This window comes from Aptenodytes patagonicus, chromosome 4 (genome assembly GCF_965638725.1).
Source record: "Aptenodytes patagonicus chromosome 4, bAptPat1.pri.cur, whole genome shotgun sequence".
Lineage (NCBI taxonomy): Eukaryota > Metazoa > Chordata > Aves > Sphenisciformes > Spheniscidae > Aptenodytes > Aptenodytes patagonicus.
Genome location: NC_134952.1, coordinates 6,460,516 through 6,484,716, shown reverse-complemented (window position 1 = coordinate 6,484,716; position 24,201 = coordinate 6,460,516). Strand labels below are relative to the sequence as shown.

Here is a 24,201-nt window from a genome sequence, read left to right as displayed (position 1 = left end):
CAAAGTGAGTTTATGCTGCACCCCGCAGGCTCTGCCCCTGGCAGCACATGGAAATGGACATACTCCCCGCGACCCCACTGCCAGTGAATTGTTCTCCTGGGAAGACCGAGGCCGCCTCCCTGCCTCCTCACAGACCCTTTCCCCCAGCCCCCCTCAATCCCACACAAGGAATCCACCCTCCGTCCCCGCGCCTCTCCCCAGCCCCACAGCCCTTCCCCACTCCTCCAAGACCTCCAGCGGCCCCAGGCCACGCAATGGGTCTGAGAGCCCCACAGAGAGTCCAGTAGCCCCCCAACCCTCGCCGCCATCCCAGGGGCTGATGAGGGCCACGGCGCAGCCGGACTACATGTCCCAGCAGGCCGCGCGCCTACAGCCCGCCGAGACCTGCCGGCGTTCTGGCGCAGAGCACGCCGGGAGTTGTAGTCCTCAACAGCACCCACAAGGCGGGGGAAGAGAACAACCCACCGTCTACCGGGGATCCTCACCTGATCTCCTCGGCCGTGTACATCCCGAAGGAGACCCCAACCAGCCGCCGCCACGGCACCACTTTCGGCGGCCTCATTGTGAACGACCGAGCCCTCCCCGGCCGACACTTCGTCCCTCTCTGCAGCCGAAGGTGCTGCGCCACGGGCAGCACCACGCGCTCCCGGCGGCGGGGGGCAGGCGGGGCCGGGCGCTACCACCGCCGCGGAGGGGAGGCCTCCCCCCCCCCCCGCGGCGGGAGTGGTACCGCCCTCCTTCCCGCAGGGCACTGCGCGAGTACCGGCATGGCGGCGCGGCGGTTGGGGGCCAGCTCCTGGCAGCAAGTGGTATTGCTGAGCAGGCGGTGCTGCTTACCGGGCGGGAGGCGAGAGCGGTACCGGTAAGGCTCTGCCGTTCCCGCAGCGGAGGGAAGAGAAGGGCCCGGCGGCCGTAGCGCCGTAGAGGAATCAACTTGGGGGGGGGGATGGGGGGGTGTCTGGGGAGTTGAGGCGCGAAAGGCCGCGCAGGCGTACTAGGGGTTGCTGTGCAACGGGGCGCTGTGCACATGCGCGCTGGTGTCTCGGGCCGCCGGCGGGCAGGCTGAGGCGGGCAGGGCCGGGGCGGCGTGGCGTGGCCCGGGGCCGGGGAGCGCCTCTTCTGGGGCTTTTCCCTACTTCTGGTGGGCTCTGCGGCTCGGAGCCCCCTCGGGAGTGAGCTTGAGCTATTAAGTGATTCCTAGAGCTGAATCTCACGAAAAAGCAGAGGAAGGGGGGAAGTTGCTTTCAGGGTATGCCTCAAGTGAAAGGGTTCCGCTCCTCTGGGTACGCTTTATAGGCAAAATATAACTCACATCTGGGATGGTAAAATGCCTAATAAGTTTATGTGACACATAGGAACAGCTAGAATTATGCGATATCACTGCAAAGCACAGAGGTATGAATGCACGTTAACAGCGTATCCCTCAGGGTGAAGGTCAGTGTGGAAGCACGTGCGAATGCCAGTTGCGCTAACGCTTTAGTGTTAGATTGCTTCGTGAGGGAAAAAAGTATTTTCATGTAACCTTTAATTTATGTTAAAAGCAGTAAAATGTGAGCAGTTGTGAGAAAGATGTGGAGCTGTGTCCTGTGACTGAACTGAGCACAGAGCAGCTGCGTTGCGGTATGCAGCAGAAGCAAGTTCATGTGGATGTGCCTTCTGCAGCTGGGGTTACATGAGCGTGCTGTCTGCAGCTCTGTAGAGACTGGGCGTCTGGAACTAAACAGTTCTGATTTCCCTGCATCCCAACGCAGGGTCTTCTGCTTGTGTAAAAACTACTCAGGTCTAAAATATTTTTAAAAAAGGTACTGCTTTCAGCTAGATCCTGCCTCTAAAACATAAAGTGTCTTTTCTGATTTATGTTCAGGATTTTCTTTCTAAGATGCAGTAATTTGTAAAAACTACTTTAAAGCCATGATATCCCCCAAAACAATTACAAATTTTATGTAATATGATTTTCTGTGTATAACTTATTGTCTCTTGAAATTAGGACTTTAAGAGAAGCATCAAATACGAGTTTTATGATAATAATTTGGAGTTAGTAACGGCGCAACATCTTCAGTTACTTTTCCGCTCTAACATTTTAATTATTTCTGACCTGTAGTACAGAATTTAATTAATCTACTTTTGCTATATTAATGTGACTACCATAAATTGAAAACTCTGATTGGTTTATAGGTGCTCTTCTAGTAATACAGCTCTTGGGAAGACTGTGGAAAATTCAGAAGGTATGATGTCTTAATTACTGGTTTCTTGCATATGTTGTTTTAATCTCCAAACAACATAGCGTGTCAGGAGATAAAGACGACATGAATGCCCTCTTTCCCCTTCTTGGATTTTCTTTCCCCCCATCTTCATTGTGCAGAGATTTCCTGACTTAACTTGATTACCCGCACCACCAACCAGCCCTGTGCTCCAAGAGCATGAACCGAGTTGTCCAGTTCCATGAGCTATCCAGTTGCTCTTTGAAATGGAATAAACTATGAAATAAAAATAAGGAGTTTTCCACCTTAATCTGGACAGTTTCCTTCACATTCTTGCTGCTTCTCTGTACCCCTTACCGTATTTCTGCTACAAGTTTTGTGAGAAAAGTACTCTGGGATGCCTGGAGCCGTGCTGCACATGGGAGCAAGTTCCTGCCAGTCAGTAACAGCTCATGGAAGCATCAACACAGAGGCAGTGGGAAAAGTGCCTCTGCAGACCCTAGCTCTGGGAGTTGTAATCAGAAGGTCCCACGTGCTCCTCTGTGAATGAATTTGCTAAGATGCTTTACTGACAACTTCTAGCTTCTTCTTTGGGTATTGTCCTTTTTCTTTTTTCCCCTCTGGGAAAGCTGGGCAGATCTGTGGGGTAGAAGGAACTGAGCAGTTGGTGTCAGGCTATCGGAGGAGGAACTTGAGAGGGCACTTCGCTGCAGTATTCAGGCAGGCTGAACTGAAGCCAAATGGGCAGAGACGGCAAACTTCAAACTGGGGGACTAAGAGTAGGAAAGCAAGGGACTGGGAAAGGTTGAGGCCCAAGCTAGACAATATGGGATAAGGATTGAAGAAGCTTGAATGGGTAAATGGGTACAATCTCTTTGACGTTTGTTTACCATAGGATCCTGATCCTGTCTTGACACAAGACACTTAAGGTCCCCGCCAGCCTTTTCTATTACCATTGCACTAAATTGTGGCCTACTGTGGTTTTGAAATCTTTGCTTTAGTACTTCCAGCTGGATCAGCTTAAATGATTGATTTTCACGAGGTCAGGATTTTCTTTGGGCATCTGTTTGTTTCTAGTAACAATTTTAATATTGTTTCTCATAGTTACTCAAGAAGAAATTGTGCTCCCACGAAGGAAAATCTGGTGAGTGTTTACTGCTGGAATATCTGTATCAACCTGGAAGAAAATCATTGTTAGCTAAATGTAATCTGTCCGCCAAAGCTGAAAAAGAAAATTCAAGTTGTTGTATTCCTGGATTTAGTATCCCACTAGTGGCTTTCCTGCTGACTGGGAGCTCTGGGAATATTCTTGACTCTTACTCTCTGTGCAGAGTATGTACACTCTGTTCCTGACCTTTCTTTTAAAAACAGTTATAAGGACTGCATTTTTAAGCGTAGTTCTGTTTCTTTGTAAAAGACCACATGCACTTGAAATCTGTAAAATCAAGTTAATTTGGCTGTCTGCATGCAGGTGTGTTTCAGCAAAATAAACTTGGCCATTGATAGCTGGCTGAATAAATCCTGTTTAGAAATTATGCAGCTGAACAAAAGCTATTTTGTTGGAAGCACTTAAGATGAAATTGCATGACTGTACAGCAAAAACTAAGTTTATAACCAAATGGTGTCTGCATGTAAACCTAAAATAAGACCACCTTCACCTAAATACTTGCAGTGGCTTTTCTTTGTTTGCTTGAAACACAACCGAAGTCTTAAGGATCCACAGGCTCAGGAGTCCTGAGAAATCTAGTTTTGTTTTGTTTGGGGTTTTTTTTTTCCTCCCAGGACTTGTCTTGCAGAGGGACTCATGTATCCATCCCTCAGAGGTGGGGTAGTCTTAACAGGCTCCGAGAGGAGCATTCCAGGGAATTCTTTCTGTATCCCTTCCCTATGTTCTTTCTTTGATAATGTATAATAAGGGCAGGAGTGGTAGTAGGAAACACATGCTTTTCTGGTTTTCCTCAAAGTCTTTTCTTTTTCCTGTGGTTGTTCCAGAACTGAGACTGGTTTTGCAGTTGAATTTTTCCCTCCCTTTGCGAACAGTGGTATTTTCTAAGTGCAGCAAACCCACTATTTCCTAGAACTGAAAATCCTTACGGGCCAGGATCATCCTATGCTTCTCCTGCATATGATGTAATGCATAACACTCAAAGTCTGCAACTGAGTATTAATCAAAGCTCCTTTATGTTTAGGGATAAGCTAGCGGTTCTTCAAACGTTGGCTTCTACCGTGAACAGGGTAAGTAGTTCTGTTGATCGTGGACATAGGTTGAGTTGTCCATCTCACGCATTAACCTTGCATTCTGCAGGCTCTTACTTCTACTTTAGCCGTAAATGAAAGATGGGGCTTTTACATCTGTTTTTTACGGGGTTTTCACTTTTGCTCAACACGTTTTGCTGTGTCCTTAAAGCCTCATTCTAGTGCTAAGAGAGACCTGCAACTACCAGCGAAAGCTGTAGTATTTTGGTAAGGCTTTTGCTAACATCAGAAACAAGTTCCTTTACCAGTTCAGCTTCCCAATCCAGATTGCCTCTTCCCAATCTCGGTCCAGAAAGTAAGCCTTGCAAAGAGCAATCAGTGTCTGCTCTTGCTAGGCAACAACTGTAAATGCTGTGATGCCATTCTTTAATCCTGTCTGTCCTCGTTATGGAAATTGAACCTGATCCTGCAAGTCCCCTCAGCTCCCATGACACTGTTATAGTTGGGGTCCTTCTTGCTTTGCAGGGCGCTCCTTGCTTGTCATGTTATAGTAAGGACCCTTTTGTTGTCGCTATGTTAGCCTGCATGTGTGTGTATAATGGAAAAGCTTTTTTAAGTATTTCCAAACAGGCTAAACCTTTTGAACAAGAGGAGCTTTTGTAAAACGGGCATCAGGTGGTGGTTATGATGGAACCGTTCATTGTGCCTTAAATTCCATGAGGCAGTGTGACATGCCTACAGTGTGCCTGTGTACGTAACTATAAACGTTTCAATCCTGGGTTCTCCTTTCTACAGGATCCTACTGCTGCTCATTATATGTTCCAGGATGACCCTTTCCTTATGCCAAGAAATGCAGCCAATTCTGTAAGTCTTTCCTTTCAAATCCTTGATAGCTTCCCCCCTCCCCTCCTTCATCTAGGCTATGAAAACTCTATCTAATTGGAGCCTAGTTTCAATTACAGAAGAAAATTGAAGTATCAGACTTCTTTCAGAATTTTCTTCTCTGTGTATTTCTGAACGCATAATGACTGTAGCATTTCTCTGGACAAATCCACTCTGGACACACAAAGTTATCTCTTCTTCCTGTCCCTGTAGGGACCTTCCAGCTGACACAACTCTGTTAACATTCCTGCAAGTTAGTGGCTTACCTGCTGAGTTGTTCTGTTTCGCCATGTTCTTAGTCCATTAAATAACTCCCAACAGTAATTCTTTAGGTGAGGCTTTCAACCTGTTAAAACTGTGTTTATATACCTTGGATATAGACTGTGAATATGTGGTATTGCAAGTATTGAGATTTTGTGCTTACAGTTTAGTTAAATTTGAATTAAATGTATGAATTAAAACGCACAAGGTCACTTGTGTGTGTGTGTTACTACATAGACTACATGTAATCACTTAACTGTCCGGGCCAAGCCCCAGGAATTCTAGTTTTGTCACAGAGCAGCTATTTGGTAACTTCAGCTTATGGAAATAGTATTGAGATGATAATAGAAAGGAAGAAGGAATGGAGTTCCACCGATGTTATCTTTGCTTAAGATTAAAGAGCATGATGCTGAGGCAGAGAAAAGCAGAACTGGAAATGAGGGCAAGAAGGAACTGCTGTGTGTGATGTTAATTAGAGCATAGCGAGAGAAGACTGGGAGCTGAGACGTCACGGCAGATCAGTGATACGGTTACAAGAAAACTTCAGTTCTTCTGCATACCAGAGGTGAAGCCATTGGGAAGGCTGAAGGCAGCTGTTGAATGTGAAGAGTTTTAAAGGAAACAGCAAAGGAAGGTCTGACTTTAGAACTTGAAGAAAAGAGGTCAATGGGAATCAGGTGATGCTCTTGGAAATGACAGTCGGGGAGAGAAACATCCGAGTGCCGTAACTCTAAAAAGAGAGATGCTTTTGAGCTTGAGGTAGTAGTGCAGCATTTCAGATATCTGGTACAGAATTTTGTCACTTGACTAAGTAACAGAAAAGTAAATTACAGTCTCATTTAGAGAATAGACATTCTTATATTGGCATAAATACCAGAATATTTATCTGGAATGTTGTCTTGTGCCTGTGTTTTTACTAAGAGTTGAAAAGGAAGCATGAGTTTAATTTGATTCCATCAGGACACTCAGTGTTACGGAAAATGTTTTTCTCACTCTCAGCCTTTTAATTGCGTATTTCTTCATCTTGTTCTCTCTCATTCCTATGCAGCGTCTGTTTTCATTGTCGAAGGAGTCTGGGAGAAATGCTGCAAAATATATTATTAAGCAATTTCCTCAATATTTTGACAAGACTTTTGCAGAGCCCAACATACCAGTAAGCTTTTTGCTTTTCATTTTCATTGTATTTGTGCTTTGTCAGGTAGTGAAATCAACTGTCAGCCGGGTCCAAAACTAACATAAAAGGATCATTTTGTTAATTGTTTCATAGACAGCTGTGAAAGTAGTGCTGTATTTCCATTACATTTCTGAAGTGAACATTTTTCCTTAAGAATTCAATATCGTATCGGGTTCTTTAGATAAAAGTAAGACAAGAAATGTTTAGATGTTGACTTCCTAGCATGAAAGCGGGAGATCAGGATGTGTCGTCTTTCATCACCAAAAGGACTGCTGCTGTTAGGCTGGGAGGGTCGGGAGATTATCAAAGTAGTGTGCTGGGTGAAGAGTAAGTATATTTGGTTAGTGTTTTAGCAACGGTTTAGAGGAGGTTTGAGCTCGTGTCTAACTTGCACTCTTTGCTTTTAGTGCTTGATGCCTGAGACTCTTACACCTCAGATTGAAGGATTGAGTGAGGAAGCTCTAAAAGAGCGTATCCACCTCAGAAGGGTGAAGGATTCTGTGGATCTCTTCGATCAGCTCGTACAAGCAGGTATGTGGAAAATACTTTAGTAGCTGGCACAGGCTATGGAGACAGTTTCGTGACTGTGTTGCTGCCTTTCACAACTGGCTCTGGTCTGGTGAAGTGGTTCTCCAGAATTATTGGGCCATCCTTATCCACTGCTTGTCTGACGTGTCGCTTTGGTGATACAGAGAACAGATGGTTTCCTGATGAAGAAGCAGATGATACGGTGTTGAGGGTTTTTTCTTCTCTTCCAAAGTGGAACAATTTGTGATGCAGCAGAGCAGGGCCTGTTACAGGCAGATGCTATGTGATTGAGTGATACCATTCTGTCCGCAAAGGCCCTCGTGCAATAACATATTGCTTGGTATAAGCTACGTCTGTGCCGAGTGCTTTGCTGCTGTGTTGGACTGGTATAGCATACCATCTGCGTGCCCCTTGTGTGGACCTGCCCTCAATGAATGAGTCTTTCTCAGTTCCTCCTTAATTTGGACCTTATCTCTGTCATGGGTGAATGAGGAGGAAGCAATAAAAAACTGTAACCGCCACAGCATCTGAAGGAGGAAAACTTAATGGGAAGGTGAGACCTTCTCATATCCGCTACAAGATGGAAAGGAGATGGTTCCATCAAATAACTCTTTTCTTTTGTTGGTTTTAAATCTGTTTCATAGAAAGTGAAACACACAAAATGATCTTCACGGCAGGGTTTATCCTAGGAGTAGTTATGAAAAGCACTAGAAATTTCAGATGTTGTGTTGGGCTTGTGCTGCTTCACAGTTTTGGCTGTCAGCTGCCACTTCCCTCTCCCACTTCATCAGGAAAACTACCATTTCAGTGGCTTCAACAGAAAAACAGATAATCTAGTTCAGTGTTAAAATTGTCTCCTGCTATGAATGGGTTCATGGAAGTATTAGCATCACACCCAGGTTTTATAGACTTGTTAGAGAACACCTTTATGTCAAAAGAGAACTGGGTGTACCTGGGTGTTCGAAAGCTTTCTGTTACGGCTGTAGGATGGCGCGTTCTTTACTTCCTCTGCAACTGTTGTACATCCTCATTTTCCACAGGTACCCCTGTATCTCTGGAGACCACAAACAGCCTTTTAGATTTGTTATGCTTCTATGGAGATGGAGAATCTACTCCGGAAAAAGAGGATTTGGAAGAACCAGGGGTACAAAGAACCTGTTGATCTCTCTTTCTTTCTTTCATACGTAGTGGGAGTGTATCAAGGTGATGTCAAGATTTTTGTACTGTGACGATCTGCCTGGGAGATGGTGTGAGGTGGTCAGATGCAGTCAACATTCCCTAGAGATACGGCAGTTGCAACAATCCTGTGTCTAACCTACTAGCAAAAGTAGTTTCTGTAAAGCTGAACTTAGCACCTGGAACCCTGTCTTGGCTTAGTTCTGCTGAACTGCCTTTAAATAACTGTTTCTCACTGACAGCCTTGTTTTTATAGTTGCCTGCAAAGAACTCTAGTACCTCTAGTGTAAAATCAGCTAGTTAATTTTCCTCCAGTCTGAACCATAATAACTAGATTTCAATGAAGTTGAGGGCTCCTTGTGTGACCTCAGAGTATCAGGTCACAGGGTACAGTAGTAGATGTGTTGCACAATACCTGTCCCTGGGAAGACTGTTGAGGGAGAAAGGGTTTTGCAGAGTATGTGCTATAGTCTAATGATTCCCATCAACTCCACAAATACATATAATTTGCCTTGTTAGTATGTTTAGTAACATGAACAGTACCCTTAATCTAGTTATTGCTTCCTGAACATTATAATAGAAATTATTTTAATGTAACCCACTAAAAAACACCTTTGGTAGAATATAAATTGCTGCTGAACTTCTGTGTTGTTACCAAATCACATCACTTGATGTTTAATCATAACTTTGAACTCTGAGAAACTTATTTCTGCAAAAATCTCTCCAGGTGAACGCTTCAGAGCAGGAGGCTCCAAAGAGAGAATTCCAAAGAGGTTCACAGCCATCTGGCTCTAGATGGAGGTACAGAAAATGTTGCCGATACTCCTGTGTTGGAATGTGCACAGTGGGTTGTGCACATGCATTGTTGTTATAAAACAGACTTAAAGACTTTTTAGCAGCCCATACTTGCAGGTGTTATTTGTTAAATACATCTGTGTTTGCTGATCTTTTAAAGTGTTGTTGAAAATCTAGTAAGTGGTTGTAGAATAGCTCCAAGTGTCACAAGTAATATATTTGAATGTCAGCCCTTGGGAGTACAGCCCGTTATTTTGTTCTGCATGTTGAATCCTTTTCCTAAAAGTATCTTTTATTGAGTAACATTCAGCTTGTTTGTTGATTCTAGGGAGAATAACAATGCTGAAAGGATATTTAAGATAATGCCAGAGAGGAATGCACACTCCTATTGCACAATGATCCGTGGGATGGTGAAGGTAAAGTTACCCTTCAGTGCCGGGAGGACTTTTTTCAGCTTGTGAAATCTCACACAGTCATAGAGATTGTTTATTTTCCTTGGTTTTTTGTTTTTTGCAGCATGGGGCTTCTGCTAAAGCTTATGACATGTACATAGGCTTGCTGAATGAAAGACACAAGGGTAAGTGTCTCCTGGTTTTGACTTGTGGTCTTTTAAGTAGCAGCAGTTGGTTGGTACATGAATATCTGTTTCATGGCAGTGATGATTGGCGCAGGGGTACGGACCTCAGCTAGATCATGGGAGCTGAATGCAAACTGTTTATTTCAGTGCAGCTGGCATGTGGCCGGCTCACTGGAAACAAGTTTGCATGAGACTTCGCCAAAAACTGAGCCATGTTAGAAGAAACTGGTTTCTATAGGATATAATTGTCAGTTAAAATGAATTATCTTACATTTTCCAGCTGATGTGCACACCTTCAACGCACTGATTACAGCAGTCCCATATCTAAAGGAGAGGTTCTTAGAAAGATGGGAATTAGCCAAGGTAAGGAGGTAGAGCAAAAGAGGTGGGGAAGGGGTAAGAGTGTAGGGGCGGGGTCTGTTTTATCAGTAGAATTTTGCAGTTGTTAGAAGACTCAAAACAAGAGCTTTGTAAGAAGATACTAATATCTGCTGCAAAGGAAGTACACTAGTTTAAACATACAAACTTAACTATTGAGGAGTGGAAGATGTACAAAATCCAACCTTGCCCTTGCAGAACGGTTTGCCTTGTGAGAACATACCTGATCCAAGAACTGCCCAGACAGAAGGAAAGTAATTGGGAGATTATGCTGGGAGATGAAAACAAACAAACAATTTTAGATAAAAACTCTTCTCTGATTTGTGATTCATGGTGGTGTGATGGAAATGGAATTTTGAGGGGTAACGTTAGAGGCTCCGGTTTTAATGACATAACATCAGTAAGGACAATTAGTACGTAAATTTAAAAATTTCCTTGATGTTCTAGACACAATTCTCCAAGACCTAATCTGATGTAATTTTGTAGTCTTGGTTTTTGGTCAAATTAATTAAAAAATTAGATGGTACTCCCTAAATAAATGATCAGTTGAGGTAGAGTTGCTCACTTGAGAGGGGTGAGAAGGATTAGATTGAGGAAATGCACGTATACCTACCTGAAAGCTGAACTGTGATTCATAATGTGTGAAGCACTAAGGATTTGGGGATTTTGTTTAAGGTCTTCCTGAATCACATGGCTCAACAGGAAGTGCAACCAAATCTTCTAACTTTTAATGCTTTACTGAAGACTCTGAGAAGATGTGGTGGTGTAGGCAGAAACATGGCTTTATTGGTAATAAAGGAAATGGAAGCACTTGATATAGGTAAGAGAACCAGAATGGTTATTATATTCCAGTGCCACCTCCAGAATAGTTAATTAAGAGTTCAGCAGCAAACAACACAGTGATTCCTAGTTGCAGGGAAGAAGTCCAAGGCTTGTGGAAAAAAAGCATTTCTCACTGTGTTCTCAACTTCACTATTTCTTCCCTTTTGCAAGATAACTGAGAAATAACAGTGCGTAAGTACTGAGCTGCAGCTGCTCAGCAAGCCAGTGCCTCTGGATTTCAAAGTGAATTATCATCTTCAGAGTCTTTGTTCAGTATTGATTACTAATTACAATGGAGTGGGTCCACTTAGCCCCTTAGGTCAAATAATGAAGGATTTTGATGCTGTAGTCTTTTAGGTTAGGAGCATGTTTATCATTATATTTTTACCTGTAGTTACCTGTAGCTACTCGAGGACAGTGGGGGAGTGTGTCCTGGCCCATGGGCTGTTTCTCAACTGGGTCCTTACTGTAGTACTGCTGTAGAAATAGCGAATAATATGAATATATATTTGCAGCAGTCAGCTGAGTCTGTTAGCTTCCCACAGGTCAAGGAGATTTACTTCACAAGCCACCCAAGCCAGTTCAGGTCTATGTATCTACATCTGCAGAAAAAAAGGGTTTGATCTAGATGATGTTTTTTGACGTCAAGTAAACACTGCAAAAACAGGGAATGTTGGCATAGCTTTGCCCTAGTGACATGCTTGCTGATACACCAAAGATAGTTCATGAGCAGAATGGAAAACTAGTTATGAAATATTTTTGCTTTTAGTTTAGACCAGGGAAGCTTGGCTGTTCACCCCATAGCAATATGGTGCTTCATCTGGTGGTCCACTCTCGGGTATCGTCTCTCCCAGTTGTAACGTGAGGTCAGCATTAGGGTGGATAGGGAGAGAAATGATAGAGTAAATTTATGCATGCTGCCTGACTGGAAGGACTGGAGACTGTGAATTAGAGCTCGGGCATAGCTCAGCAAAGAATGTCGAAGTAACTTCAATGTTTTTGCTTTTCAGAGCCTAGCCTTGCAACGTATGATCATCTTCTCTTTATATTTTATAGAGGCGGTATGTGCAATATCAACTTGTCCATGAATGTGTCCTGTTTAACACCTGCTTTAAATGCTTTCCAAATGTGATGGGTGAAGGCAGTTAATTTATGGATTAAAAGACAACTTCTTATGTGTGCAATCCTAATGTTACCTGTGCAGTCTGATTCTACTTGGGTGAAGAAAAAGCTACAGAGGATCATAACTTCTCACAGGGTGGGAAGAGTCCTTGTGTTTTGAGAATGGGCAGAACTGGAAAGAAAGCCTCTTTCCTTTCCATTTGTGGCCACAAGTTGATAAAGCTAAAGCGCAAATGCTACTCAGTTTCTGTGGAGACTGGATCTGACTACAACGCATGGGATTTCATAGACTGTGCCACTTACAGGGAAGAAATTGCACAGGGATTCTGTTTTTCTGCAACAGTTCTGTGTGTTGGAGCTGTTTTGAAACATAGCTGTGTTGGAAGGCAGGAGACCAACTGTAGGAGATCCTTTAGCCAAAAATCTGTGGGCATGGGAAAAGAATAGACGCAGTAGTCATAACTGCAGTCCTTGTGTTATAACAAATGTGGAGGAACTGCTCTGGAGTCTCTCTGGGGGTTTTTTTGTTTATGAAATGCCTTACTTTTCCCAGTGCCACATTCTAACAGACAGACTTGCAGGCCTGTTGGATTCCTTGCTAGAAAGTACTTGTATCTTTCCTCATCTGCCCTGTTGTGCTGTGGAAATCTGGCAATAGTAGGGCAAATTTTAGTGCAAATAAAATTGCAGCTGGTGTGGAGCACCACAAGTAGGGGTACAGGTAGGAGACTCATGAAACTTGTTTGAAATGTGGCTTGTTTCCATTTCCATAGTATGTTTGCAGGCTGAGGCTTTTTACTAATGAAGTGCATAGTACAACTGAGATGTGATGTTGCTTGTTTGTTTGTCCCATAGCTGATCTTTGCCCATCAGGCATCATCTCTGAGGTGCTAGGCGATGTTGGAAAGAGGAGCTTCACTCCCCAGGACCCTGATGATGGTATGGACTTCAATATATCTGACAATCTGCTTTGTTTAAGCTTGGGTGAAAAGGTACCTAGGGAATTTCAAGTAGTTCTACCCAGCTAGAAAGAATGGATGCAGCTTGCTTGTATCAGTCCCTTCTGATACTTTTTGGAGAAAGAAGAACAAATTCCAGTGCCGGGAAGGTGTGCTATGCATTGGTGCACTGGCTTCTGTGTGGAAGTAGGAGCATACCCCATGTGAATGAACATTTGAGTCCCACACCATAAAAAAACCAGAAGGCTGTTCATAAGACTAGTTTAAGGAGGAACATCTGCTAGCAGCTTCATGAAATGATACACATCTGGTGAACAGCAGGTTTTTGTTGTACTATGGTTTGAGTTCCTATTCTAGTTCTTCCTAATCCTTTTCAGATAATTGTATGAAATAAAACTTCATGCAAAACTGAGGCTTGGGTCTGTAGAAGGGGTAGATTCTGAACATCCCATGTCTCACTGTCTCTTTCTGCCATCTATTTGTACGCAACTTTGCCCTAGGATGTTCATAAGCCTTTCTGTACGTTTGAAAGTAGATGCAGCTTCAATCTGAAGACGAGCGTGGCACAGAGGGGTCTGTAGCTGTGCTGTGTACAACGTGGTGTTAACAAAGTGTCGGAAGTCACTCTTTAGCAGCTGACAGTTCTATATGTGATAGGGTGAAGAAGCTATTGCAGTGCATGCTTCAGGAAACCAGTGAGGAGTTCATATGTTTTTTGGCCATTTAAAGGACAAAGATTAGGAGATACTACATTGGAGTAGCATATTAGGTTATCCAACCAGCATTTTATTTTTTTTGTCCTTGGAAAGAAGCCTGGAAATAGAATGTTGTACAACTCTTTTGTTTGCTTCTGTCCCGCTATGTGTGTTGTACTGTTTCTTGCTCTGGCTCTAAGCTGTTGCCAGAAGTGTAGACAATGACTATACCCACTCTGCTCCTTCACACTCTCTATAGAAATACCACTGTTAGCAAAGGCAGGGATTATGGGCACGCAGACAGAGGCCTTGCCTGAATCATGGGAGTTGAATGAGCTTTTCTACACAGCGGTTGAGAGAGAGAGAGATTGCTCACATAAGACTAGATCAAAGCCACTTTGTCTAAGCAAGATGTGTATGTAAACGTTTTCTGCTCTTCTTCAACATGGGATCCTTCTTATGCCCTTTTGGGAATTGCTATTGCAGAATTCAGGTTGACACTTTGAACAAAGCTGAGGCTTGTTTTTCCTTAGGGTGCTGTTGTATGTGAACTGGCTCTTACCTTCAGAAGCCTCTGTGTTCCCTGCACGGCCTTTCCGTGGCCCAGAGGATTCTGTAGGCTGTAGCTGAAGTGTATACTAAACACCCAAACAACACAAAAATGTCTTTTCCAACTTAAAAGTATTTAGTCAATTTATTAAATCTTGCAAGGGGAAGGGGGGTGTATTGTACCTAATGGTTTTAAGTAAATTGCCTTACAGTTCTTTCCACCATTTTGCTAACCATTGTTTCAGTCTCTGATGGCATCCAGTGCCCTTGTGTTTCCTTCAAAAACCCCTATCTAAAATTCTCACCACAAAAATGAAATGAGCTACTGAGCAGGATAGTTTATGTCCTCCTCCCGCTATGGCTTTCTTTGCCTCCCTCAGGCAGCATCAGTCTCCATGCTGCTTTGAAATGTCAGTTACAGAAACCAGATTCAAAGCCTAACGAAACTGGAAGGAGACATTTTCAGGGGGCAGTTGTATGTTGTGGGGTGTACTAAAGAGGTGGGTAACCTACCAGAGCACCTCTCTGTTGCATGTTTTCTCTTCCACTGGAGCAAATAGAGAAGATGGGTGATGTGGCTGCTTTTTTTTTGTAGCCTGCCTGTTAGACAAATAATGCTGTCTTGCAACAAACAAGAGAATGTAGCTTTTGTAAAACTGCCTGAAGTCAAACAGATCACCTGCTTAAATCTGTCTCCAAAAGCACAGCAGTATAGTTGCCTCCAGAACACTGGCTAGCAAAACTCATAACACACCAAAGTCTACATACAAAGTGAAGATCCCTGTTACATTGTCGAACTGAGCTACAAATTCAGCTTTCTAATTGAACACGTTTCGTCTGTCCTCTGGGAGGCTGGGTTAATATGCTGCTGTATGTCTTCTTGAAAGTTTGAAGCTAACAGACTCTGTTTTTCCCTTTCAGCCAACTTTTTTGCCACTGCTATGCAAGTGGTAAGTACCTCTTCCCTCAATCAGAATTCCTTTGAGCCCTCCAGCTGTTTCAGAATTGCCTGTGAGTTTTCCAACCTGTTATAGAAGGTTTAGCTCTCAATATGTTTCCTTTTTTCACCTGTGTTCATCACCTCCTGTAACTTTCCTCCATAATTCTGCAATTCTTTTCTTGATACCTCCTAAACTGGTAACTTGCATGCCTGCGATACGTGCATCTCTTGCTAGAGATGGCTGCATAAGCCCCTGTCTTCTGTGCCCTACCTCCTCCTCCTAGTGACACTGCAGCTGTCAGACGGTCTCCGTACCAGAAGGTGTCAGTTTAGGTTAGAAAGCTCTCGCCCACTGGGAGAGTCACACATTTGTCTCAACTAAACAAAATGCCTTGGCAGTCACTGCATCCTGTTAAAAATGTTTGCTGTCAGCTCATTACTCTTAATACATCCCTCTGAGACTCAGTTTCACAAAGGTATGAAGTGTTATATTTGGTAGCTTTAAAATCTAACTGGTTTATTGCAGTGCTGTGACCTTAAGGATATCAAGCTTGCCTATCGGTTAAATAAGGCAATGGAGAAGGGAGACAACTGGAAATTCTTGGACATGGATCGGTTAAATGCCTACTGGTGAGCGACATGCAGCTTACATTCAGCATCTTGTGAATTGTCAATTTGAATACAAACTAGGATTTGAACATTGCACAGAAGGATGCTTTGTTGAACATCAGCTGGCTATTGTATGTGCAATTTGGGAATTAGGTCCCTCTTAAGAACAGTGATAGCTTAGGATTTATTTTTCGTTTGTGGCCTTGCCCGAACTGAAATAAAGTGTCTTGGAGCATCAGTTTAGCTTAATCCCCATCCAACAACTGTGCCAACCAGTTGTATTTTCTACAATCCTGTCGTCCACTTAGGATGGCAGCTTAGGAGGTAACACCAAAATAGTGTACAGGTCAGACCTAGCTCTCTGCATGGTGGTGTAGAGAGAGGTTGCAGTGCAGCAGATGTATTTAGGCACCAAACTCCTGTGCAGTTCCACCATTTGAAACTGTAATCGTGGCATCTGAAACACCTTTACCAATGTCATTAAGTGCTGCAGTCACTGAACGTAGTTAGGTACTTGGAGCATACTGATTTGAAGAAAAGCCTATTTAGGCGTTGGAACTAGAGATACTCCAGTAAATTAATGAAAAATAATTATCTTCAAAATAAGATGCAGGTTCAGGGATGGGATGATTCATATGATTTTACCTTATTTAGCCTTTAAATAAATCAAGGGAAATTAATTTCTTGGTGTAGAGACTTTTTTCCTATTCAGTGCATTGGATCAAGGTCCCAGACTTTGTATTGCGAACTTGCACAAGTAACCAGGTTAATTTAGTTCACTTCTTAAAGTGGTTCTTAACCAGATGTTGCATTTGAGAGATTCAGATACCTCAAACCTGGTGTCAGGCAAGGAGATTGTGTTTTTTCGACATTTTAAAATGCAGTGGTCCATTTCTTCCTAATTCTGCCAGTTACCTAGTGTCAGCATTAAGTTCTCTGATAAAAAACACTACTGCTTTTTTAATTGTATGGAGTATTGTAATCATTCAGGCAAATTTCCCTTATCTGCAATACAAATCTGATCAGAACAGCATCACTTGCTGGTGCTTCTGTATGGTTTGGTTGATCTAATCATTACTGAATTAGAACATTTTTTCCCTTCCTGTAGGTCAAAATTCTTTTCATTGTTGTGTATGATGGAACAAATTGATGTTGTGTTGAAGTGGTACAAAGAAATGTCCTCTTCGGTAAGTGTGTACTAGGGTAAGCAAGCTTCAAAGCTTTAGTATGGAAAAACAGAACAGTTACAGTTTACTGAAGTGATTTTCTTCCTTCATCAGCTCTTCTATCCAACTCCTAAAAATATATTGGACCTTCTTCAAGCACTGGATGCAGCCAACCACTTGGAAGTGATCCCTTCAGTCTGGGAAGGTTAGTGATAGCCACATGGCTACGTAGGCAGTTTGTTTGATAAAAGTCAGGAGCAATGTGAAGTGGGAGGTAGTTGGGAAACTTCCCAGTGCTCAGAATAGCCATGATAAGGTGCTTTGGCATGAGGGACGTTATCCCTTAGTGCAGTGGTGGGGCTGTTGTATTAGAGAAAGGCAGAACCAATAGCACAGACTATCGGAGAGATGGCTGTGTCAGTTAAATGTCAGTGTCTTGCAAAACTGAATGCTTACCAGAGAGTAGTACCTTAACAGCCCAGGTTTAACTCATTTAAATTATTTGCCTGTTCTTTGTCCCTTAAGAAGAGGAGACAAGAATGCAGATACAGGCTTTGGCACACAGAAAATATCCTACTGTCACCCAACACTGAGGGGACAGACAGGTTCTCTTAGGGATCCTTGGCAGAATAATGACAGCACTAATTTGTAGTTCCAATTAAAGCTTTATTTTCTTAACAGGATTTTATGATTAGCGTAGCATAGAATTTATAATCAGAATAGCACAGGATTTCTATAAGCGGAATCAGTGTAGTACAATTTTGTAAGTAGCGTAGTACAGAATTTTATAGCACCGTTTCACTTATGGTTTCTAATCACCTGGACCCTCTGCAGATTGGGTCAAGTCTTAACACTTGGTTTGCTGTATCAATGTAAAAATCATAATCTAGCCTCGAAAAACATGTAAAAGAATATGAGTCACCACTCAATCCTCAGAGGAGGCAGACAACAGTGGAGGTGTCCCTGGCCACCAGCGGGTCATGGATCTCACTGTCCAGCAGCAGTACAGGCCCAAGTTCCCACTTAGGACTTGTACCTGCTTGATTTTATAGACAGTGCTCTGTGTGCTGTTGCCCTCCCTGTTCTGTGACAGGGTCATCACCACCACTGGGTTGGCCGGGTGCCTGAGACCTTGAAGGCCGTTAACAAGGGGAGTAGTCAGCCTGGTGCCCAGGAGTCTTGAGGCCAGCAGGGAAGGGAAGAAGAAATCTGTTTGGTTCATGTACTTGGTTCACAGGACCTTCAGGGTCTGATAATGAGGGGAAAGGGAACTAATATGTGACCTGCTCGGTCACAGAGAATGGCTGTTTGCCTTATAAAATGGCATTAGTTACGCTGACCATAGTACCAGGAGTTGGGAGCAGGGGGTACCGGTCACACCTACTAACTACTGCCTTTCTCTAAACAGATATGAAACAGCTGGGGTTTAATAGGAGACAAGACCTGTTGGAAGAGCTCTTGTCTTTGATGAGTAGGGAGCGGCACCCTGATGAGGTAAGGAAGCTGTTGTGGTTTAACCCTGGTAAACAGCTAAGCACCACACAGCCACTCGCTCACTCCTCCCCAGTGGGGTGGTGGAGAGAATCAGAAGGGTAAAAGTGCAAAAACTTGTGGGCTGAGATAAAGACAGTTTAGTGGGTAAAGCAAAAGTCACACATGCAAGCAAAGCAAAACGAGGAATTCATTCGCTTCTTCCCATGGGCAGGCAGGTGTTCAGCCATCGCCAGGAAAGCAGGGCTCCATCACGCGTAACGGTTACTTGGGAAGACAAACGCCATCACTCCAAACGTCCCCCCCTTCCTTCTTCTTCCCCCAGCTTTATATGCTGAGCATGATGTCACATGGTATGGAATATCCCTTGGGTCAGTTGGGGTCAGCTGTCCCGGCTGTGTCCCCTCCCAACTTCCTGTGCACCCCCAGCCTCCTCGCTGGTGGGGTGGGGTGAGAAGCAGAAAAGGCCTTGACTCTGTGTAAGCACTGCTCAGCAATAATGAAAACATCCCTGTGTTATCAACACTGTTTCCAGCACAAATCCAGAACATAGCCCCCTACTAGCTACTAGGAAGAAATTTAATTCTATCCTAGCCAAAACCTGTACAGAAGCTCAGTGAAAAGAATAGAGATGTCTCCCCATTTCTGTGTGCAGCATACAGACTGTATTTAAGTGCTGTATTATTGTCCCTGGTCAGTCTTAGAGGTCCAGTTCCAGTGCATATGCCATTACAAATTTCCAGATCTATGTGAGCTTATCCAGGCCTGCTAAGCCCTTCGGATTGTCTTCAACCTATAGAGAAACCTCAGATTAACACAGAAGAAGATCACTTCCTTACCAGGGTTTGGAAGAGTAATCCAGCTAAGCCAGCCACACCTCTGGGGAAGCACATGGCAGAATTCAGGGATTTTTGCCAAAGATGTCATTGCAGTCACTGGGTTCTCAAGCTGAGGAGGGTTAAAGGCTTATGCGTACTGCAGAGGTCTCTAAGTACAGCTGTCCCTACAAAGCCATCTTGGAACTTGCCTAGTGGGGACAGTTGTACTGACAGAAGTGAGAGATTTTTCTGCCAGGAATAACTGCTGTTAATCCACAAATTTAAATCACATATGGGGCAGACCTGTAGGATCTGTAGGAGGAATTGCACTGAAAAGGATATGTTGATTCTAGAGGTTTTGGGATTAATAGCACAGTCTTTTCACAGATTCAACTGGCGTTTGCTAAGTGTGCTGAAGAGATCAAAGCTGTCCATGAGCAAACCAGGAGGGAGCAGTCCCTGTTAGAATGGACAGGCAGTACGCTGGGCCATGTCGCTCTGTTGTTTTCCAGGGCTGGGAGAACCCAGGAGGCTTGGTACGTGTGTGGCTGTCATGAGCTCTTGGCTTGCTGACGCTAACTCAAAGCTTAATCACAAAAATCAAAAGCTGACGACTGATTGCTTTGGAATGCTAGTGCAAAGGGAGGGGATAAATCCTGCTGGGAATGTGATGGGGTCTTTTCTTAATTTTATTGTTCATTCTTGGCACCAAGTTACGTTGTCTATCTTAAAAAATGGTTTAGAAGTTAATATAGCAACTGGCTTAGAGCATCGTACAGCTGCTTATGGCAAGGTAGGGTTTGATTATCGCTTCATTAAGCACTGCTGATTTCCTACAGCTTCCCATTTTCTAATTTTTAGAACTCTCTGGAATTCAAACTGCTAAAGAGATTAATTAGAGTTTAATTAAACTTTTAATTAGAATTAACCCTAATTAAAACTCTTAAAGTATTTTTAGAACTCTCCAGTAGCTAGAATTTACTCTCCTACATGCTCTCAACTTGAAATACTGGTTAAAATATCTAGCCTCCAATTTAAGGTTCAGAGCTATTTTCTGTTAAATATAGACGTTCTCTTTGCACTGATTCATTTGAAACAAAGAAGTGGCACGTACCCTCCTAAAAATACGTAATATTTTACAGTAAACTTGCCACCACCTACACTTTTTTTCTGCACTAGTTAAGATATTTTGTGTTGAACTAACCAATGATGATGTTAGCTGGTACACATCGCAGCTGTGAGAATATGGCATGGGATCTGTTTCAGATCTGTGGGGAAGATTGTTCTATGAAACAGCTTGCCTGTGTTTCAACAGGGGCTTATCCAAGAGATTTAATATCTGTCTGTTCCTGTGCTTTGTGGTGGGGTTTTTTTAAATTTTTTTTTTTGTTTTCTTTTGAACAGGAACATGATGGAGCGTTTCCAGCAAATCAGTAGGATTCCCACGTGAGTACTTTTAGGTTCTGACTTCAGGTACTGAGTCTCCCCTTTGGCTGAGATTTTGCGTTTCTATTATAACTGACAATAGTGGTCCATATCTTATTGTTGCTTCCGAAGCATGAGTGTATGTGTCTGTCCCTGCGAGCACGGGTGTTTATCCAGCCGATGTGTTCCAAGACCAAGAATATGTCTCAAAAATTTATGTTGAAAATGCAAGGGGGGGGCACGTTTAAGTGGTTGATCCTTGAGATGTCATTGAATGAAGCTCTGGGACATGGAGAACAGTGACACTGATTAACTTGGCATGAGAAATCAAGTCTAAGCAGGACCCTTGAGAACATCTGATTTTCCGTGTGCTCAAAAAAATTCTAATAGGCTATTAACCGAGCATATGTGCTTCAGAGGTGTCTGGATTTTTGAAGACAAGTTTATCAAGTCAAATCCTAAATCTTATGTGGTACCCTGTTAGGCTACAACAGTGAGCTTTTCTCAGGATTTTGGAGGAAAAAATTCTGTTTGAAGTAGAAAACAACTTCTAAGGAATAGTAATGCATTTTTAAAAAACAGAAAAAACCCAAACAACTGCTTGGTGCTCACAGAAATGAACACCTTAGATCTGCTGTTGGAGATGGGAATTTCACCGAGATGCACGGTGTTCTCCGTGGCTGCCTGCACCAGTGAGGGGGTGTGGTACCATAGGCAGCCGTTAGTGGCACTCCGTGCTTGCCCTGTTCTGCACACTGCCACTGGTGTGGCCCAAGGAAGCTTTGACGCTGCCAAGCCACATCAGAGCCCCTGTCTCAATTTGGGGAATAGGGAAAGGAGAAGAATCCTCCTTCTGAAATCGTGGTGTAGCTGATGGTTTGTGGATGCCATGGGTTATGAATGTGAAGGGAAGGAAAGTTGTTTCCCTGCTGTTACCAAACAGATCAGAGGCTCTTCTGGTTGAACTGTCCCCTTCTCTGCCAAGCTCCCTGCGGCACCAGCTGCAAACACTTACTTGTTTCCCTGCCTAAAGGCAAGAGAGGCATCTCCAGCAGCTGTCGCAGGTGATGAAGGAGCAGAGCCAGCACTTGGATGTGAAATGGAGCTGGCAGAGCAGAGCCAGCTGTCAGCGGCTCCCAGTGCCCACGGACAGCATGGCAGCCTCTGGCAGTGAGACACCTGCCTTTGATTTAAAGTGCTGTTATACTGTTCCTTTACCTCTGCCAGCCACGTAAAAGAGGATGAGGGCCTGATTTGGGGACTGTAAAGAGGGGAAGGTTATTTAGGCTGCTGCTAAGGTGGGGTCCTTGTTCTGAGCAGTGAGCTGCTGCCCTCTGTTTTTGGGCAAGGAGAAGTATTGCTTTCTGCTAGGATAGGAGTTCCCAAGCGCACCACATCGGTACGGGGTGAAGGCTGAGGTGAAACTCCTGGCAGGAGCAGAATTGGGCTGGCTGAGTGATCTGAAAATCTGTCACCTCCTCTCTTTAAAGCACCTGCTGTAAGTTAGTGGCTACCTCACCTGGGGCCCCGTGAACAGTCACTCTTTTTGCCTTTGCTTTTGCAGTGACCAGGTGATGGATGAGTTCTTGAACTGTGCTAAAAAAACCAATTGCCCAGATGAGGCAATTAAGCTGGTAAAGCTGGCAGCATCCCTCGGTCTTCCTTCATCTCAAAGGCTTAAAAACAGAACAGAGAAGGAATTTGAACTCTCTGAAAAGCAGAAGTAAGTTGGAGTACTTCATGTTACTGCTGAAGGGGTATAGTAGACAGGGTGTTGGAGGGGTAATTCCTGCAGAAAGGCTTCTCCGCCAGGGCGGCAGAGAACTGGCTTCAGAATGATGTGCCTTTCTGTTGACTCTGGTTGATTCACACCCCCAAAATGGCCCCTCAGTTTTTGATCCCATACTGTATCCATCCCACCTAGGAAGGAAGGTAACTTTCCATGATGGGGTTAGCCTTATCCACCGCTCAGATCTGCTATCACCTTTCTTTCCCAGAATCTTTTCCTAGCTGGGTATGGCCACCTAAAAGACACTGATTGCAGGCTAGTAAAAGCAGAGAAGTGTTACAGGATGGCCCTGCACACAGTTCGCAGGTTCTGAGGCTCATGGTCAATCTTCATTACGTCTCGCTGGCCACCATTGTTCGTTGCTGAGCTGATGCAGCCAAGCTCAGATGATGGGTTTAGCCTTAAGGACCACAGTTTGGAGCCAGTGGTCTGGTCCAAGGGAACGAATAAATAGAAGTCCAGCACCTTTGGCAGCTGGCCCACCACTTTCTGGGTAACTGAAGTAGTCTGCTTTTCCAAAAGGAGGTGGGTGTGCTTCCACCAAATGCTGGGTGGACCTGTCCATTGAGGAAAATAGGCAGCAGACAGCCCATAGTGTTCCCTTTGGAGGGGGTTTACCCTGTGTTTTGGGTATCTCTTTTCAAGCAAGTCACAACAGGTGACTGATTACTGGACTGTTTTACACCTGCAGGAAGACACTGGAGAGTATCAAATCAGACAGCGACAGCAGCGATAGTGACAGTGACAGCGATAGTGACCGTGACTAGCTGTCCCTCTCACCTTCCTCTCGGGGAAAACTGGGAGCAACCACTGCCTTGACGCCAGGAGGCTTCTGTGAGAAGTGAAATTACTGAAGGGACGGCTTCTGGGAGGTGCTGCAGCACTGCTAAGCACTCCAGAGCATTCTGATACGGGACCTGCTTGGCAAGAGTACGTTGTCCTCATTGGAGCAAGCTAGAAGCTGTCCTGTTGAACGTTCTTGGTAACTTCAAACACAGCGTGGGCTATACCAACACAGTCTCTTTCACACCATTACCCACACAAGCTAGCTCCTGCCAGGCAGCTGCGGCCTGCTTAAATAGCTTGGCTGAGGTACTGGAGGGCATCAGTGAGAGGAGTGCTGCTTCCTGGAGGGTGCTCAGCAGGTACAAGTTTTTGACAGCTTGAGCAAGACTTCTCTTGGACCTTCTGCAACATAAACCTGCGCCGGATTTAATTCCTTTCCAACTAACTTTAATGAACTACCTAAATATGACGCTTACTCTGCATGTAAACACTGTAAGCAATGCAGTACTCATCACCTGTGGTGTTATTCCTCATCCTTTTTGGTGTTTTGGGACAGGCTTTGGACTGTAGATGTTAAAAAGCTACAAGTTGTACAGCTGGAGACTGCATCTAATAAACAGCTGACATTAAACACGGCTGTATTCTGATAATCCCTGTGCAAAAACCATTGATTACAAAGTGTTGCTGCTGCTCTGTGAGAGTGAGTAAAGTTCATGCCGAATACAGCAATAAAGCTAATGAGGTGAGTGTCTGGGAAGACAGATGACTGCACTGTTCAGTTCTCTGCCTTGCAGTTAACTAGCCCTCACAGCATTGTGCTGCTGTTCTCAGCTTGTAGAGGAAGCTTGAAGGTTTTTTTGAG

General features: G+C 44.0%; 2 protein-coding genes and 1 non-coding gene across 4 annotated transcripts in view; 2 read left to right on the top strand and 1 right to left on the bottom strand.

Moving 5' to 3' along the window:
- POLR1A (RNA polymerase I subunit A) overlaps positions 1–631 on the bottom strand; it is a 39,128-nt gene extending 38,497 nt beyond the window's left edge. Inside the window, exon 1 of the mRNA XM_076335733.1 lies at positions 486–631. Coding sequence (XP_076191848.1) covers positions 486–562 — 77 coding nt within the window. The 5' untranslated portion in view covers positions 563–631. The remainder of the gene's footprint in view (positions 1–485) is intronic.
- A 129-nt stretch (positions 632–760) lies between these two features.
- PTCD3 (pentatricopeptide repeat domain 3) lies at positions 761–23,974 on the top strand. 2 transcript variants are annotated; one of them, XM_076335731.1, is made up of 24 exons: positions 761–862; positions 2,176–2,225; positions 3,306–3,345; positions 4,391–4,436; positions 5,193–5,261; positions 6,589–6,693; positions 7,122–7,245; positions 8,283–8,386; positions 9,146–9,219; positions 9,542–9,629; positions 9,730–9,790; positions 10,071–10,153; positions 10,844–10,988; positions 12,001–12,051; positions 12,968–13,051; positions 15,237–15,265; positions 15,782–15,885; positions 16,973–17,051; positions 17,145–17,235; positions 18,439–18,524; positions 19,727–19,875; positions 20,744–20,785; positions 22,329–22,487; positions 23,245–23,974. In XM_076335731.1, exons 1-24 carry the CDS (start codon positions 768–770, stop codon positions 23,318–23,320), a joined length of 2,034 nt encoding a protein of 677 aa, XP_076191846.1. In that variant the 5' UTR covers positions 761–767; the 3' UTR covers positions 23,321–23,974. The 2 variants fall into 2 exon arrangements, with proteins under 2 accessions (XP_076191846.1, XP_076191847.1); XM_076335732.1 differs by lacking the exons at positions 761–862; positions 2,176–2,225 and adding an exon at positions 2,643–2,795.
- Positions 9,863–10,004, top strand: LOC143160166 (small nucleolar RNA SNORD94). The gene has a single exon (XR_012995342.1). It is a non-coding gene; the product is annotated as a small nucleolar RNA SNORD94 (small nucleolar RNA).
- Positions 23,975–24,201: the final 227 nt, after the last annotated feature.

Excerpts from the sequence above, each read along its gene's own strand:
- PTCD3 (XM_076335731.1), top strand. The coding sequence starts at position 768 with ATGGCGGCGCGGCGGTTGGGGGCCAGCTCCTGGCAGCAAGTGGTATTG. Across the intron at positions 5,262-6,588 it reads CAAGAAATGCAGCCAATTCT|CGTCTGTTTTCATTGTCGAA; the intron begins GTAAGTCTTTCC and ends ATTCCTATGCAG. Across the intron at positions 9,220-9,541 it reads CCATCTGGCTCTAGATGGAG|GGAGAATAACAATGCTGAAA; the intron begins GTACAGAAAATG and ends TGTTGATTCTAG.